The 19,381-nt window shown below is 40.6% G+C and overlaps 1 protein-coding gene across 1 annotated transcript in view; it reads left to right on the top strand.

Annotated features, from left to right (window-relative positions):
* Window positions 1-6,196, top strand: part of LOC108574688 (cardioacceleratory peptide receptor) — a 49,767-nt gene extending 43,571 nt beyond the window's left edge. The window contains exons 4-7 of the mRNA XM_017937313.1: window positions 864-958; window positions 1,501-1,753; window positions 4,780-4,960; window positions 6,001-6,196. Of these exons, the coding sequence (XP_017792802.1) occupies window positions 864-958; window positions 1,501-1,753; window positions 4,780-4,960; window positions 6,001-6,196 (725 nt within the window). The remainder of the gene's footprint in view (window positions 1-863; window positions 959-1,500; window positions 1,754-4,779; window positions 4,961-6,000) is intronic.
* The last annotated feature ends 13,185 nt before the right edge of the window (window positions 6,197-19,381 follow it).

Genomic DNA, 19,381 nt, shown 5'->3' with positions numbered 1-19,381 from the left:
ACTTATAATCAGTTATTATATCGCGTTGTTAAATTTTCGCGTGAAATCGAAGAGTGTCTCCAACCGTTTGATACTTCGAGGCAAACATGGAAACGGCAATTCGGAATAATTCAGCATCCTCTTGCACACACGGTTTCTCCAGTGAATCGACGATCGCTGTACTTTTATTTTCCATTTTACTCCATCGAACTGTACTTAAAGCTGGAAAGTAGCAGTTAGAAGCATTAGCGGCCACTTCCCGATGAATAGTTCCACTTTGCCGCCGGTCCTGTAAATAATCCGCGAAGTGAAATTAGAATGACTCGAAATTTAGAAATAATCCATTTCCCTGCGAGATGCACTTAATTGCAGCTCAAAGGCACCGTCGCCGTAATTAAATTGCTCGTCGTCAAACGGTCCCGCTTGCTAAGTGTACCAGGTCATGCGACACCTAATTATTCCGTAGAAATTTAAATCCAAATTGTGACAAAGTGTCCTCGTATTCCGAAATCTACTTTCAACGTTTGACAATATGTTGCTCCAAGCTTTTCGGTCTCGTTCACGGTGGAAATAACGAACGGTGCGTCGTTAGACGAGAGTGACGTACGTACAGTCTGGAAAAAGTTTCTTTATTACATCGAACGCGTTCAGTTTCATCCTTTCCCCGTGCTTTCTTCCCGCCGTTAACTCAGCAGCTGCTAGAGCGGAAGTTTCGCGAGCACGGAAACGAGGAAACTTAGCGGAAGAAAGTCACAGATCCCTGTCTGTTCATTTACCTTAAACCACCGTGACACTCGAACCTTTCCACGAAAGTTGCCTCGGGCGAAATAGTTGCTCGCGAGCGATCCCCAAACTTATGACTGGAAATTCAACTTTAATCGCAGGGTGGCGAGCCAGGGCCCTTGTCGTAGCTGCCTGGGGCCTATCAGCACTGTTCAGCGTTCCAGGCATTTTCCTTTTCGAAGAGAAACAAATAGAGGTATCGAGTAATTCGTCATGTACATACACACACACACACAGAGTCGCCGGGACGGAGAGAATTTCCAAGCATGCTCGAGCCTGAAGATTTCGATCGTTCCAAGCCACTTTGCTAATTAAACCGAAAATCGTCCACGCCTCTTCTTCGCATGCATGTCGCCGATTTTATCAGGGTTCCTCTTTATTATGCACCGAATACGAAACACATTGTAAAAGAGAAAACTGAAATTTATACATGAAAAAGAAGTTGGAATTTTGATCAAGAGGCGAAACACAGTCTCGGAAATTTACCAATTTCACGAATTTTCAAAAATACAAGACTAAGCGTAACGCCTTCGAACGAAATTTTCAACCTCCATATTAGCTAACGTCCCGCATAAAGGATAGAGTCGTTCATTTTTAATATCAGCTTCCAAGCTCGAACACTATCTTCCGTGTCGTTTAATTGACGATCCAACGAACCGTTTTCTAAAACGAACACCGTTGGCCTACATTTAGTAAATCGGTTGCACTACAAGTATAATCGGCAGGTTTGTTTACCAGGGGAGGGCACAATGCTGGATGGAACTGTCTGAGACGCAGTGGAAGATCTACATGAGCCTGGTCAGCTTTGCCCTCTTTATAGCCCCTACTCTGATAATAGGAGGCTGCTATGCTGTGATCGTAGCTACTATATGGTCGCAAGGAGGAGCATTACGCCAGGGACCTGGTAGGGACATCAGGAGAGCCTCGTCCAGAGGACTTATTCCTCGAGCCAAAGTTAAGACGGTCAAAATGACCCTCGTCATAGTATTCGGTGAGTAAACTACACGTGTGCACCGTTTCCGACAGGATTTGCGTAAGCGAGACCACGGAAACCGAGACGAAACGTCACCGAACCGCATTTGCATCACAAAACTACGTAGAGAAGTTAGAGCCGGGGATTTATGTCGCGTGAAGAACTATAAACGCAAGAAGTTCTTAGGACGAAACTTCTTTAGTATCTACTTCGCGGTATATACACGCGTGTTACGTTAGAATGTAATTCGCGTTAGAGTATAATTGATCCAGTTGAACGATATCGTTATCGAAGTTTCGTACGTCGTAAAACTCGATAAATAATTTTACAAGTTTTCGATACCGGCGAAACCCGTTGGCCGCGTAAATCGCGCGATGTACGTTGGTATAAAAATTTAACGAACATACGTGGCAGAAGTTTTCGAATCGGGGGAACTTCTCCAACGATTGAAACTGCGTTTCTCGACGACAATAAAACTTAACAGCCCCCTTTTCGTCCCTCTTCTCTCTCTCTCGCGCGCGATTATATTTGCACCGCGTAAAAAAAAGTACGCGGCAAGGAGATAAGCGAGAATGGTCTTCAACCTCTCTCTCTCTCTCTCTCTTTTCCCTTACGAATCACCAGGAGGAGATACGTACGAGAAAAATTGTACCCAGTGAGTCTGGAGAAAAGGATTCTCCTCCTTCGAGAAGATTGAATTTTCTTTCGTGATTGCAACCGTGCTTTTTTTCTCCTGTTACGCACTGCTCCTTTCTATTTAGACTAGTCTCCGAGAAATACAAGGGTCCACGATAGTCGCCGTTGGTCTAAATGAACCACGAAAAAGAAGAGAACGAAAATTTCTCCGTGGTTTTCTGGCAAAATCCAAAGGATGCAACGTTCAATATGAGCAAACAAGGTCCTAGGATCGAACGGTATTACTTGCCCAGTAACTAACCTGAGGACATTAAGGTAGACGGGAACGCGGCTTGTATTTGTCAAACACTGCTATATAAGTAGAAGTTTCGAGTCCTTGCCTCGCTCAAAGCACCATCGTCTTCCTTTTATTCCTCGAGGGAACGAGTTTACGTGTGCCAGGAATTGCTCGGTCTAATCAGATTTGCTTCTCGACGATGTCTCTCCGCAGAAACTTCTTCTTTTTCAGCTGACGGTGGATCGTTTCGAACAGGACGGATCAAAGGAGATCTAGCTCCATCCGAACGGGTCCCTTGGGTGCACTTCGAAACCGAGAAAACTATTAAAATGGGCACACCTACCGTGTCATTTTTCCTGTTCGATCGATGTCCTCTAAATGAACAAGTCGTTCACAATCACACTGCTATCGCAATTTACCATTTTTCGTATCATTTTTATCTAATTTCTTACGATCGCTCTTGAAGGGTTAGATCAGCTCTGAGACCTGAAGATGATACCTAACTTTGGCATTTTTTTTTAGGAATATAATCGACTCGATGGAAAACTTTTCACAAGGGCTCTGTTATATTAACCCATTCGCATCATTAGCGTAATTTTCCTGGTCACTATCACGGAAGCATAGAGCGAATAATCGCAGACTACTCAAATTTCGTGTAAATCTCCTATTTGTCACTTTTTTCGAACGATGCAAACGGGTTAAGCTTGAAGAGTACGAAAGCATTTTTTCGTTCAATTTCTTTGCAACATTGCGACGCAACGGCCTCATCGCCGAAAATAACCGCAACGAGTGCAAGTTCGATGTCAATCACTTCCCCAGAAAAAACAACACACGCGTTCGTTCATTACAACGCGCTCCTTCATTTAAATCTCTCGAGGCTTTTAGCCATTAGCGGTCTGTTGCTCACACCTCGGACAAGCTGTCGTTAAAGAGCTCCGTTTAATTCATCCGGATCTTGATCAATTATAAAACCCTTCCCCGTTCCAATTCGATCAAAATTCGCCACTTTGACGCAATGAAAATTTAACGAAAGGAAACTCTTCTCAACTTCCCGAGCTCTCTAGACGTTAAAGCGATTCCTCGAAACGTTCGACACGTTTCACAAACGAAAGAATCGTGAGATTTTCAGGCTGTCGAACAAAGGACGTCGATTCTTACGAAACTTTCGAAAAAGATTAGATGCTTGCTTCCTGTCCTCATCCGTCACTACTTCCGATTATTTTCCTTCACCTTGCACCGGATAACCCAAGATAAGCTCTCATCCTCCCGCTTAATCGTTCGCTTCGTAATATCGCTGTTTGCTCAAGAGTGAAATAACGCCGCGCAATTTTCCTCAGTTTTCGTCAAGATGCATCTGCATTTCTCTCAGGAATACACCTCGTCTCTGCTTCCCTCTATTCTCCTATTGCTTTAGGATTCTAAAGAAACGTACAATTCTTAGGAGATTACTTCAGCGTGAATTTCCACGTAATTTACTTTTACACGGTTACCGAGCTCGAATGTTCGTATCGTTAAGGGAGTTTCCATGGTTAAGGGGTAAATTAATTTACACGTTCTTATCTACCACCTACGATAGATTCTCATTTTCGTGGTATTTTCTAACAATCGTTCACACTTTTTCTTCGTTGCTTCGAGAACGAGACTTGTCATCGTTCGAGATAAAGTCAGAGGAATAAAGATCTTCTGGCTTGTATTTGGAAGATAGAAACGCGACAAGCCTTTGGATTTCGTTAGGTTCAAAGCACTTAGGTTCAAACAAAGTTCACAGCGAAATGTAAGAAAAATTGAAATTAACGCATCTCTGCTTCTAATCGAGATAGCGAGAAAAATCAGAAAGGTGTTTTACTCGTTATTTGAAGATAAATCAAACGTACCCCTAACTCCACTGCAAACAGCATAATTCCATTTATATCCACCCTCGTTCACATCACGAATTATTTGAGTAGTGCGCTGGATTCACCTTCAACTGTCGAGCAAAATACTTTCATCGCTACGTCAATTAGAAACCTAGATACGACAGTTTAAATTTCGCTTAGAAACAAGCGAATATTATGCAAATTTCTGAGTAGTGTGAATTATTTGATATGATTGTCTCGCGATAAAAAATCCTCGCTCTTTTTCAATGTTTCAGTATTTATTCTATGTTGGAGCCCGTACGTAGTGTTCAGTCTGCTACAAGTCTACGGATACGTACGGAAATCTCAGACAAACGCAGCCGTGGGCACGTTGATTCAGAGCTTAGCACCTCTCAATTCAGCTGCCAATCCCATCATATACTGTCTCTTCAGCACTTCGTTTTGCAAAACTGTACGGTGAGTGTAAAAACCGTAATAGCTGCCCCTTTCAATCAAGCGACAACGATCGTTTTTAATATCCGAAAATGAATTCACGGTGGACGACGACGGAACGATAATCACCGATCTCGATGAAATTTTGGCGTACGGTGTAATAAAAAATAATATTCGACGCGTATTTTTTTTTATCGACGTTGGTCGACGCTGAAAGCGCGAAAATCTCCCTCAAATATTGGGCCAACGCGCGTATTTATTTTCAATATTTTTCACTGCTCCTTTTTATTTCTCAAAAATATGAAACACCTCGATTTACCGTGAAATGAAACTGAGAATTTGATAAAATTGGTAATTACAATTTAATTACCCGAACGCAAGTTGATACAATCTAATTTGAAGGAGCGGGAGGATTTTGAACAATTTTCTTGCCGAATAATCCACGAAATTTGAACACGCGTCGAATTTCCATCGCCTCGCTGCTAGTTTAACCCTTTCGCGACTAGCGCCGGTTATATCCGGCATCCACTAAATGCTTCATACTGGCTAGCGCCGGTTATATCCGGCATCTACTAAGCGCGTCGCATTGGCTCGCGCCTCGACAACTCAAAGCGAAGATTTATTTCAAAATACAGAACAAGGCCTCAACAACATTCCCTTTATCCGATACACCCTTAAGTCCTTTGCTGTTCCAACTAAATCCTCTAAGATTTGAAAAAACACGAGACACTCTTAATGTGCATGGTGTGCACTGATAGCATGACGACCCGTTCGTTAGTGGCGTACCGATGGCTGGTTCCGCCGTCGCGAAAGGGTTAAGTAACGAAATGATGAAAGTTACGAAGTGGGATACTATTTCAGAATTCAGGTAAGTTGAAGAATTTTCGTTCGAGAGAAGTTAGCTGGCAAGAAAGAGAACTCTCTGTCTTTAACAAGCCGAGTAACTTTCGACGTTTTCAAAGGAATCGAAGCGGTCTGTCTGAAACTTCTCTGCTCAATTTCAGGCTGATATTTGAAAATTACAATATTTCCAAATACAAACTGCGGTTACTTCGTTTCGACAGGAACATGCACACGATCTCCTGGGTTTCCAGCTGGTGCACGTCGAATCCTCACCACTGTTTCGGCACCGGTGGCCCAAACAGCATCACCAGGACGACAGTGACCACGTCTCTGACGGCGCAGTCCTCGCGAAGAAGCGGTCACCTAGCGATGTTGCACACGACGACGAGAAAACGAGTGATGGTGTCGCTGGTGTGAGGAAAGGACTGCATCGAGAAAGTTAGAATACATCTTAAAATCAACGTAGACTTTTCTTCTGCCCCGAACCGGCTCTATTCCGGAGCTTCCACCGAAGGATCTCTCATCGAGAGAAGTATTACGAATCAGCGAAATTATGTTCGATATTTCGTCTCTCTTCCATAGAATACTCTACGTCTCGGAGATGTCACGGTTAGTTTCACCGTTTCTTCCTTTCAAGTATCGGAAACTAAGAGAGAGAGAGAGAGAGAAACACAGTACAAAACGACGTAATAAATATTAGAAGCATATAACTTAGGAGATCGCACTGCGGTGCGAGTAAAATAGTAGGTTTTTTATTCCCGCATTTACGTGATCAGTATTTCAGGCATGATCGTGTGTAAAGAGAAAAAAAAGGAGAAACGATAAAGAAACAAAATGATATCTTTACCTCCTAATTGAAACGCGATACCTATTTCCACCGGAGCAAAAATTTACAAACTGTGCATATTCCATCGCGGGTATTCGTAACGACCAACGAAACAATGATATTCCGTTCAATCGGTAGGAGCGTTAAACTAAATTCCATTGGATCGAGGCCGTACTAAATGTTGCGGCAAGGATGAAAGGAACATTAGCCTGGCAATCGATCAGCCTGTGTGGAAAATGATACGCTCAAAGTATACGTGTATATAGCTATACATACCGAATTAACAGCAGCTTCGTGTATATACACACACACGCACACTGACATACACGCAAACCATAAATGTGTAATATATTCATGTATTCCATCCGTTCGCGATCGTCGCGAAAACACTGAGCCCCGAGGCGTGCAATTTTCCCATGCGGTCCACGGGTGCGATAAATCGATGCTGATGCTAGAATTTCTCGTGTGGAGGATCGATCACTCGTTCACCGCGAACGATGAACTTGTACAGCAAATCAGATCGTCTTTGTACCTTCGAGTGATTGTCAGCCTTTCTCTCCGTCTCGGACAGTTTCTGTTGGACGGTTCGATAACGAGAGGGTGAGTTTCGTTTGCCAATCTAGAACGTGGGGCAAGAAAGCGAGGAGGAAGAACGAGGGATCGAGAGATTGAACGGTTCGATCGGCCACTGATCGAGTTTGCAACTCTTCATCACCGTTTAAAACGGAAGTGTATATTGTAGAGATTGTGGATTCGTGTTAACCCTTTCACTGCCGTTGACAAATTTTTCGAATTTTAGCACAGTTTCGCTTGGTAATTTAATCCTTCATTTTTTACCTTTGTGCACTTCCACCTGAATTTAACGAAATTATAAATTTTTCCATTTGCTTTTAAATTTTGAAACGTTGAAACGAAAAATTTTGCGGATGTCTGTCCACGCGCGTTACGTATTAAAGCCTGCCGCAGCGAAGGGGTTAAACGTGAAACTGAGACCTGTACGACATAAACGCTACGAGAGATTCGCTGAAAATCGTGTAATCGTTCTAGGTAACAGTAGATGAAGCTATTGTTTGTAACTCGTCTATCCATTATTTATTGTACTCTGTTTAAAAAAGAAAGGATAACGTGTCCCTACGTCCTGTTACGATATTCGTATTTTCACTGGTGAACAATTTGTACATACTATCGAATAAACTCGTCCATGATGCGAAAAGTGTGTCATTTGCAACTGAATTGAATCTTTCCTTCTCTTTAATCCTTAACCCTTTTGTCTTAGAGATAGTCTACCTTTGGGGAAGATTAAGCTCCTACGCGGCTAATTCATAGCTAATTCTACCGATAGCGATACTCGGTACAAATCTTTTTCATTTTCTCCTTTGGATGAGATTCTGAGCTGAAATCTTAAACTCGCTATCTTTATCTCCAGACGCAGCACTAACCCTTTGACAGTCTAATAAAATTTCGAATTACAGTATGTTGGATTATTTCTAACAACACCCTATGGAAATAATCAAGTGAGGACAAAATGTCACCGCGTTATTTTAAACAAAGGCACTAAACTTCCACCAGATGTGTCTGGTGTCCGTCTTCGAGTCACGCACTGCACAATGAGATACCGTAAAGTAAACAGTTCCTAGGTATAAGGGGACCCCAACTTTCTTTTTGGGTGCCCAGAAACAGTCCTTTAGAAGATTCAATAGCGTAAAGACGTTTCCTCCGAGTCCGTCAATAAATAGCATATTACAAAGTTAAAAGACTATTTCTTTTCGTAACCCGTTTCCAATACAGTAAACAAAATTTAGATTTTGGACCGTACAAAGAATTCTTGTATCCAGCGAAAGTCAAACTGATTCTAATATATTTACTGAAAACTGCATGCAGCTAGGACAAATTAGGGTTTCTCCCTCTGGGGGAAGCCGCTTTTGGAAGTACGGTTACAAGTAAAGGTCTTATTGAGGTCTTTAACATCTTCATTTACCTGCTCGTGTTATATACAGATAGAAAATGCAAAAGGATTGTGTAGCTTTAATATTAACATATTTTCCATTTGTAAATGAAATACCATTTTCTACTTGAAGTACCAAATCATATGCTACCATTCGTTTATTGTTGGAACCCTCAAACAGTGTGCAACACACAGCCTTGAGTGCCGCAACATCAATCGATGCCGATTCTTGAGAGTTTAATTTACGACCTCGCTATATCATGGCCCCAACTATACCTTTTTAATAGTTACGATAACAATATTTCGTCCCTTTCTAATTTTCTTCCTAAGTCTCTCCTGAGTTAAACAGTTAGATATTTGACGGTCTGCCCGAGTTTCACGAGATAAACTGTCATTATAAAAAATAGTTTCGTACACTTAACAATTGCCTTAATTATCGTAAACAAAAAGAAAACAGAATATCTCGAATATCACCGAAATTCCCACCGCGATAACTAGAAACCCCCTGAAATTCTCGTAAAGCTCGCGTAACGTTACTACGAACGGTGTGCTTGAATCAGTCGTACCCAAGCTCGAGCAAGATTACCTCTCACATTTGATTGCACGAGACGCTTAACTATCTTGTTCGGTTGCCTTAAGGAGCGCTTAATTGCGGGATATTACCTCTTACGTGGTTCGTGCAATTAAGCAGCCGCGATCGCGTGCTAATTCGCGGCGAAAATTTCTCTCGGCGTTTTCTCGTGATAATTTCGGCCGCGACTCGAGCTCGTAAACTCTTTACGAGGTTCCTTCTTCCTTCCCCACCGCGTAACAGCGAAACTGCGCGGACAAATCACGCGTAAGGAACGCGCTACCGAACCAAATAAAATTTCTTCGCGTTCCTCCCATTTCCTTTTACGGCCTACGCTCTGTACCGGCTGTAAAATTCAGCGGCGCGGCGGCGCCGTGATAAGTCCGTGATGAAACGATCTTTCTCCCCTCTTTCATTGTCGTCTATTTACTCTCCCGTCTCGACTGGCGAGACCGGCCCTTCCTTCCGCGCCCACGAAACTCGAATTAATTCTAATCTGATTTCGTGAGCGATAACAGAGGATGTTTTGCGCGTTTCACGGCGAACGTTCGAGGGACTTACTCGTCCAGTTCCGCCGAGTAGAAAGCCCTCGACGTACGCCGTTTCGTTGAGAAAACAGAATCGAAGCTCGGAAGTCGGTTGTGAAGCGATTAAAACACGGACTCTCCCTTTGGTCCGATTTACGTTTCCTTTGAGAAGTGTTGAAACGGCAATATTTGAAGCATGCGTAAACCATTCCCGGTTCCCAGTTATCTGCGGAATTAGCTTTTAGCTTTTAGAGTATCGGAGACCAGATTCCATTACCTTTGGATTTTCCACGCTCACTGGTTCCTGGTTCGAACAGGAGTTTGATACACGTACGAGAGTTCGTGGTAATCTCAGGATAGTGTTCCAGTAGCTACGTGGAATTACGCAGAGTTCTCGATATACGTTAAGGTAATCCTTCCTGCATACCCACCTACGTAGAAGCACGTAAGTGATGTGTCGTTCCAGCTTCGGCATGTTAGAAAAAATGATGACTGACCGACAAAGTGCACGAAGTAGCGCGTATCAGCGTGAAACAAACGACGTTCGATCGAGGTAATCAGAGAAAATTTCAGTGTAATAGAATCGTGGCTGTCGCTCGCGAAACCTTTAAAAGTTCAAGTTTTTTCAAAGGTCACTCACGGTGTTGCGTGAAAGCTCGAAGCTTCGGAGGAATTTCTACGTGGTGCACTTAGCTTGGATCGTCGAGATCCACGTTCCTAGAATTATCGACGAGAGAAGAGGCGAAATTGGAGGTTTGAAGGATGTCTTGCGTGCATTATCAGTCGACGAATCCCTCGAAAGAGAGAAACTACTTCGATGGACAGTACAATCGTTACGTGCATCCTTCCTACACGCCTGGAATTCGAACTCCAGAGGCTTACAGAAGCGGTACGCGCCGCCATTATGGTACCGGAAGCGGCTGATTCGTCGCGGACAGTCCTCGTTACCTTGAAACAGAAGCACGCGCGAGATTAATCAAAGTTCGGTATCACGAATTGCACTCTATTTCCGTGTACTTTGACTCGCAGGCTATCCCGCCGGATGGAAAACGCTGGAATTTCAAGGGAGCAACGCGGAAACGTCTCCAACGGCAGGTAAAACGAAGAGAGGTCAAAGAGAAACTTCGCTTTGAGGTAGCTGCGGTAAAATTCTGCAAATACACACGGACGATTTGTAAATACGGCACGTATGAAAAAGAGGGATGATTCGTCTCGGCGTGAAAACGTCACCTCAAGACGTCTATTCACACGAGGGTGCCACCCTTTTGAGGCGTCGAGTATTCGTTCACGTCCCACTTTTTAGACACGTTTTTCACGCGTACTGCTCTTGACACGAATGATGTATTAATTCGTGGACGTAAATGCGTGCATAAATACGTATGTGTATTTGTGGGGCTGTGAAAATTGAGGGTGCAAGAGGTGGAAATTTTTTTCTAATTATTGTCCTTTGCAATTTCGTGATTTTTTCTTCTGCCATTTCGTGATCTTCTCTTCTGCGTGTTACCCTCTGCAATTTCATGATTTTCTCTTCTATTTTTATCGACACCAGACAAATTTTTTAACCACACTTTAAGTTAAGTAAAAATTCACTATTTTTGGAAAATTGTCAATGGGAAATTTTGATCCAGCTGTTCAATATTAACTAGTCTGAATACTTTCACCGATGAATCAGACATGTCTCACTGCAACAAAGCAGTCACAATTCACAAACGAACGGCAGCTTCACCCTCCGAAAAAGATTTGCTTAAACCTAGCAAAGTAAAGTTACACGACGTCCTTTCTCCGAATGTCAAAGGGGAAAAGATCGCGTTTAATTTGCTCTAATTAAAATTTCTGCTCGTATCGTCAGCGAAGGGTGATCCGGCGTATGCAAACGTTAGAACGCAACCGAGAAGAACGACGTCAACGTGCAAGCAGGACACAACGAAGAACGTGGATACCCTCGGCGTGGAGAAGCTGCAAACAAGAATGAAGTTCCTCGAGGACAGCAATATCGTGATGCAGAAACGCAATCAGAATCTTATCGCGGAGAACAAAGCCCTGGTGTCTCGGTGAGTATTAACGTTCGAACAATGCCCGATCCTAATCGATATTCATCCGGCTTGCACGCGAATACACGAATTAACCGATGAAAAAGCCTATTGTGAAACGAACGAGCACGTCTTGGTCACCGCCGCTTACATCATCGATATCCCGTTAATATTCACTTCGAATGCAAATTCAACTTTCGAGCGTGAAGTCGACTCGACGCGTCTCAAGAGGGTATTCTGGTTTTGATATTTAGGATTTTTTTTCCGAAGAACCGTTCAACTTTTTGCATTAATATTTTGCACATACATTTATGGGTATTTGAAATACATGGTATATTTTTTTGAAGTAAAAACAATGAAAATTACGTGAGTTAAAGTTTGTTTTATAGAGTGTGCTTTAGAAAAAAGTGTGTTGACTTAGACTCTTCACACGATTCCGGAATTTCTGCTGATATGAAAAGAATCTTAATAGGTATGAATCCAGCTATGGTCTGAACGAAAATAAAGTAACAATATCGATTATTTACAAAATGGCAGTATTTTGAACATAGATTATCGATTTTCTTCATACTTTGCCGTCTTTAGCGTGTTAAAAGAATAAGAAAAAAGCGACGGATGTTAAAAATTTTGGTTCAAGCGATAACAGGATGTGTGCTGCAGATTCTCTACAAATTTCAAGTCGATCGATATACTAGAACTCGAGATATCGCGTAAATTGTTTCGAAAAATCAGCTTCCGAGAAAAGGGGGTTTAAAGATTCGTCTGTCGATTTCGCCACGCATCCTTCAAACGCTTACATCTAAATTAATTCGACGAATTCAACCAAATCCTTTTGCACACATGTTCCGCAAGCCTTCTACTTTAAGAAAATGCAAAAGAAATTGACATTTCGAAAGTTCAAAACCAGAATATCATCTTCGCGACTCTCTCTATTCACTTTCCCGTAGTTTATCACTTCCTCTTCACTCGAGAATCTTAAAGAAAAATCCCTATCCCTTCGACTTTCCAACAACTTCTCGCATTAAACTTCACTTACTTCGTAACTGTTCTTATTAAACTGATATTGCTGAACTTCACATAAGAGAGAGAGAGAGAGAGAGGAAGATCGATGAATAGCGAGACCGTGAGAAAAAAGAAGATCTAGTTAATGACGGAAGCTCTTTGAACACGAGAGAGAGTAACTCGTACTGAAAAAAATCAACTATTACGAGAAAGACGACGAGTCACGGTTTTCGATTACCATAATTTCATCTCGTTTCACCTTCTCCACGTTCCGTTCCGGTTCGAACGAGAGTTGTCCTTCAACCTTATTGCCATTAACACTCACTTCTGCCCTTTTCTAACCGGAAGAAAAACTCCTGCTTAGAGAACGCCAAATATAATCCACGTTTCTAACGCGCGCGATATCCTTTGCAAGATTGAAAGAGGAGAAGAACGAGGCGAGAAGGCTGGAGAGAAAAGCGTCGTCTCTGCGAGAAGAGTTCGATTCGGTGAGATTAAAACTCGAAGAGGCGACGAAAGAAGCGGAACAGGACAGAGTACGAATTGTATAGTTGATGGAAGAGATACAGAGAGGTGGTGAATTGAAGCGTTCACCTTTTCGGTGTCGGTACTTTTATTTTTATTATTTTTGTTCGTCATTTTTCGGTACCTGTGCGAAAAATTCCACGGACAGACGTTTTAGTCTAGTTTCTTCATCTTCGGATCGTCGCTCCTGTGAGTGTCAAGTGGGAATATTTAAATATTTTGCTGTAGCAACGTTGTATTCCGTGTGCTTTGAGCTTGGAAAGAATAAATAGTCAAATATTTCTCGAGAAAATAGGCATTTTCTTGTTCGTAAAGCTGTTCATAGAAGAGGACTAAAGGACTGGCACTGAAAGGGTTAAGCAGTGACATCGATCGATGTTTCGGAGATATTTCTTACTTGTGAATTGACGTTTCAAATTTCCCCGTACAATCTTTCGTTTAAGATGTACGGTATTGACCCCTTAACACTCGCATTTTTCTCAACTTAACCCCTTAACATATGACAACGTGTCAGACTCGTGGCAGAGATTCTGGTGAAGATGTGACAAAAATAGTTATATCAGTGAGAAAAATTCATCGTAATCCTAACTTTCGTTTTAATTTGTAAGATCAAGGCTTCCTAAATGTAATTAACCTGTGACAGATTAGCTTTTGTTACCTGACGCAGTATTAAAACATTAAATGGCCGACGCTTGTACGCATTGTCAGAAAAGAAATCATATGTTAAGGGGTTAATATCCCAATAACGTCAATTTTGTCTTATTTTAATTATTTTCCGGGCCGTAACTTACGTTTCTTTTTTTTTCTTTTTGCCGTAATAGAAAGGACAATGCAGTATAGAAAATGAAAGAAAATAATTTTAAAAAGGTTATGAACGTTAAAGGGTTAAGTACAAATCAATCTTCTCATCTCTGACTAATTATCTTCCACCAACTATACTCCTGCAGTTAGTACAATTAATTCTTCCTCGTGAAACGACTATGCACAGTGACTTTTCAGAAGAAAACGTCGACGATCGAGGCGACGAATGGAACGTCCACGACGAACGTTGTACCGAAGACCGATCGAGGTATTCAAATTTGGGCAGTGTGCACGGCTTGTCAAAGGAAATTGGAAAGCTGCGAGAAGCAACCACCCACTGTCACGATAACCAAGTAACTACACCTCCTTTCTACCTCATTAAGGCGTAACTCGACCGAGAAAATAGCGATTTTCCTTGGAAAAGTGTATCGTTAAAGTGATTTAACCCGGCTAGATCGGAATTGAAGGTGCTGGAGAAGGATATGCAAGCCCTTCGAGACACCATAATCGCTCGAGAGGAAGCTTGGGACAAGGCGATGGAACGTGAACAGAATTATAGGCAACAATTGACTCGGCTGACAACGGAAACCGTCACAGCACGACATCTCTCTGAGACACGCTACGAAGAACTGAAGACTGTGACCAATGCTTTATCTGTAATCTTTCTTTTCACGATGATTGATTAAAAATCGAGTCGATATTTTTATGCGCGACGTTGGTCTCCTTTCAGGAGAAGGAATCGGAGGTGAAGTCGCTTCAGAAGGACAATCTGTACATGAACAAGCTGATCGTGAAGTTGGGAGGCACTCAACAAAGGTATAATTGTCGAGGTATTTTTTTAAATGCGAATTACCAAGGGTGGGACATTTTGTGACCATCTGAAAATTTTTAACGTTGACTGAATAATAGATTAACGATAAATAAGCATCTTGGGTGGGAAGAAAATTAAAATTAAATTAATTCCGAGTAAAATATTTTTGCTGTGTTTTTCACTAATAATTTGTGCTTTGACGTTAAATTTATTAGACATCATTGTAATTCTTTCCAAATGTATATATTTTAGAAAGGCTGCAGCTTACTGTAATTTTTCTTAGTTTGTTATATTTTTCTTTTTTCACAAGTGACACCTTTCTTCACCACTGCAGCTTCCTGGGTACCACAGATTTCCTCTATCTCACTCCCTAAAGTATATACTTAAAAACATTATAACGATAATTAATTTTTCCACAATTTTACTTAAACTAATTATTAAAGAAACTATATAAAATACGACACGGTGCACACAAAGTATCCTCCTTTCTAAAAAGAAGAATAAGAAATCTCATACAGCCCAAAAATTGTCATATTTCACCTACGAAAAATTTCGTACGATAAAAATTATCACCGTCGTTCCAAGATCCTTCGTTACAAAGATAACGAAACGCCCGGAAAGAAAGAAAGAATAATCAGGCAGGAAAAAGTGAAATATAAATCAACAGGCGCGTTCGTACAGAAATGTCGGGTGGGTGGACAGATACAATGGGCCAAAGGTGAAGAAAAAGCAGCGAGAAAGATGTCTGACTTTTTTACCGAGGGAGTCGCGCGTCACAGCCCCTATAACTTAAACCATGCTACACTCTCCGCATTTTAGTCGTTTCATTAGCGAAACGCTCGCCGTAATGCACCGTCGAGAATGCCGCTTCAAATTTCCTGTAACGAAGGCGGCTGGTGTCTCTTGTTAAATGCACCGGAAATTTCATTTCGATATTCCTTCCAGCCTTTCTCTCACTCCAACCTCTCTCCCTTTTTTCGCCACTTTTCACCTGTGAATTTCACTTCTTAAACGGACTTTAAAGTCGTCGAAGCTTCGAGTTGGTACAGATCGAGAAGTTGGTGTATTTGGTAGATATAGAAACCGTTGCTTCCGTGTCGTATAGCTAGGTATATTACTCGAGTTTAATTTAGTTTTAACGAGTGTATGAAACTTCGTAAACTAATTAGAAACGCAATAAGGTATAAGTTTGTAGCAGTTTATCTAGCAGTCTTTATGAGACACTTTCGTCTAATGTGACGTGTATAGTTTGGATTGTAGAGTGGAAAGATACTTGGTAATTGGTAAATTGAAGAATTGTCTGAAATATCGTGAGTTGGTACGCGTGATATTTTCAGGTGTTGTCGAATAATTTTGTTTGCAATTGCAGAGGGCAAGAGGGATGTCAAAGGAACAGCTTAGGAGTTGATATAAACGAGAAAGATCAAAGGTTCATCGAGGAGGCTGTACGACGAGTGTCGAGCGGAAAGTGTAAGCCGAAACCGAAGTCGAAGAGCTCGTGTTCGGAAAGAACCGCAAACCTTGGCATTTATCAACACAGCTCACGCGATAAAAGTGTGAGAACTGCAAGGGATCAGACAGGTTGTTTGAAAGAACTGAAACGTTAAATGGGTGACAACTATATTTTTCCTTTTCACGCTTCGTACACGTTAAATTTTTCTTTTGTGAAACCCGGAAACATGGATTTACTCGTAAAATTACTCTTTTTACCACGTGCGATATGTACGCGTCTCTACCTCTTTCTGTATTATCGATTGTTAAAGTGTTACCATCCGCTGAAAAGTAGATTTTCCAAAAACAAAGTGTTCACAACAGCACAGACGAGGTATATACAGGATAGATCTAACACCTAATGTATTTTTGCGTACAACGTTCTGAGATACTGATCGTGTGAAAAATCAGAGGTTTTGTCAAAGACGAGGTACAAGGTACACTTAATATCTTATGGGACTTTGTGCCCACAGCACGGGAGCCGAGAAGATCCTTACTATTTTCGTGTCGCACCCAACGTTATTCTGCAATTAAAGTACTTCTAAATATGCCTTAAACCGTATTTTACTATCTGCATTATTAGTAATGTTAACGCGACTAAAAATTTATTATAAGTATCGATTAAATATAATAAGTATGACGAGAATAGCATTAGCGAAGATAGACAAGGAAAAGAATAGCGATAGATAAGGATAGCGCTAGAAAAATGAGTAAGATAAGGAAAGAAGTAGGGCTAAACAAGGATAGCATCAGAGTAATGAGTTAGACAAGGAAAGATATAGGGTTAAACAAGGATAGAAAATTTTGCAGATCCAGAGTAACGCCATCTCGTGTTTGGATCCACGAACTGACGACTCGTTACGCGGAACACAGAATGTGAACAGAGGTATTAGACAAGGAAAGCACTAGTGTGCGAGAAGGACAGAGATAGAACGTTTCCTATTGGTCCGTTGGCCGCCATGCTCCATCTCCCACACGCTGTATCAAGTCGGTCAGGGAAAAATCATTAATAACTCATTAATTAGGAAGATTTTGTGAACTTTTAGGATTAAAGAATGTAGTGTGGACCTTTAGCTACTTTCACGTATAGTTTTTAATGCAATAGACCCTTTCAATATTTATTTATTAATAATTTTAGTACAGAATGTCGGGAATGATGCCGGTTACGTTTATATACGCTTACGGTTTTTCAATAATTTCATAGCTTTCTACTAAATTCCCATGCAACTAACTATATGCGTTTGAAAGGTAACTCCTTTAGCTAGATTCTCGTATAATTTTTATTAAAATATTCTGTTTAATTTAAAAGTTATTAAACATTCTTTAGGAGAGTATTACACCCGTCGCTTTCAATCGTAATACATTTTCGTTATTTCAATAGAAATGCGTGATTAATTATGCACTTTTAGGCATGGAGAATGTAGAATGAACTTTTATTTATATTCTGCAATAATTTTTATAACCGTAAGTGATGTGGTTTAGTAGATATTAGCAATTGTTTATAACATCTCGAGTACGATGAATATAGGCTTCCCCATAGGCCAGGAAGAAATCATTAATAATTGAATAATTAAGATGATTTTGTGAACTTTTAGAATTGAAGAATGTAGAGTGGACCTTTAGCAACTTTCTTATATAGATTTTAATGCACTAGACCCTTTCAGTAATTAGTAATTAACAATTTTAGTACATGATGTCGGGAACGATATCGCATACCGTCAAGTATCTTTACGGTTTTTCATTAATTTCATAGCTTTCTGCTAAATTCCCTTCCAACTAACTACACGAGTCTGAAAGGTAACTCTTTTGGCTATATTCTCGTATAATTTTTATTAAAATATTCGGTTTAGTTTAAGAGTTATTGAACATTCTTTGGGAGAGTATTACAGCCGTCGCTTTCAATCGTAACACATTTTCGTTATTTCACTAGAAATGCATGATTATTTATGCACTCTTGAGCTTGAAGAATGTAGAATAGACTTTTATTTATATTCTCCAATAATTTTTGTAGTCGTAAGTGATGTGGTTTATTAGATATTTACAATTGTTTGTAACATTCGACTATACTCGGGTAAGATGAATAGGGACTCTCTCCTTTAATGTTTAATTACTCTTGAACTAAGCCGAATATGTTCATAAAAATTGTAGAAGAATTTAGCTAAAGGTGTTGCCTTTCGGGTACATATAGTTAGCTGTATGGGAATTTAGTAGAAAGCTATGAAATTATTGAAAAACCGTAAAGATGCTTGACGGTATGCGGTATCGTTCCCGACATCACGTACTAAAATTATTAATAACCAATTATTGAAAGGGTCTATTGCATTAAAATCTATATGGGAAAGTTGCTAAAGGTCCACTCTACATTCTTCAATTCTAAAAGTTCACAAAATCATCTTAATTATTCAGTTATTATTGATTTTTCCCTGGCCGCCTTCATTTCACCCGTGGGAGGTTGAAAATGGCGGCTGGCGGACCAATAGGAAACGTTCTCTCTCTGTCCTTCTCGCACACTAGTGCTTTCTTTGTCTAATACCTCTGTTGATATTCTGTGTTCCTATTAAAAAGTTGTAGTTCCGATCACCAAACACAAAATGGCGTAGTTTCGCCTTTAAAATTTTCTGTCCTTATCTAACACACACCATTATTGCTATCTTTGTTTACCACTATTTCTTTCCTTGTCGAACTCATATCTCTAGTGCTATCCTTATCTACCGCTATTCTTTTCCTTGTTTTTCTTCGCAATCTCCGTCATTTTTATTATATTTAATCCATACTTATAATAAATTTTTAATTGCTTTAACATCATTAATAAGAGTAGATAATAATAATAAGTAGATAGTAAAATACGAAAATGGTAAGGGTGTTCTCGGCCCCCGTGCCGTGGACACAAAATCTCATAAGATGTTAAGTTTATCCTCCACCTCGTCTGTGACAATAATTGTACGAGAAAGGGAAATAAGTGCCATATAGAACCAGTTAATTTATTTGAAATAATTTATTTAGAAATGTGCAATTACAGTAACATCACATAATTGGCATATACTTCTGTTGACACATATTGATTTGTCTCCTG

The sequence above is a fragment of the Habropoda laboriosa genome, unplaced genomic scaffold (genome assembly GCF_001263275.1).
Source record: "Habropoda laboriosa isolate 0110345459 unplaced genomic scaffold, ASM126327v1 scaffold203, whole genome shotgun sequence".
NCBI classification, from domain to species: Eukaryota; Metazoa; Arthropoda; class Insecta; order Hymenoptera; family Apidae; genus Habropoda; species Habropoda laboriosa.
Note: the sequence above shows the minus strand (reverse complement) of the source record. Positions and strands in the feature narration are given on the sequence as shown.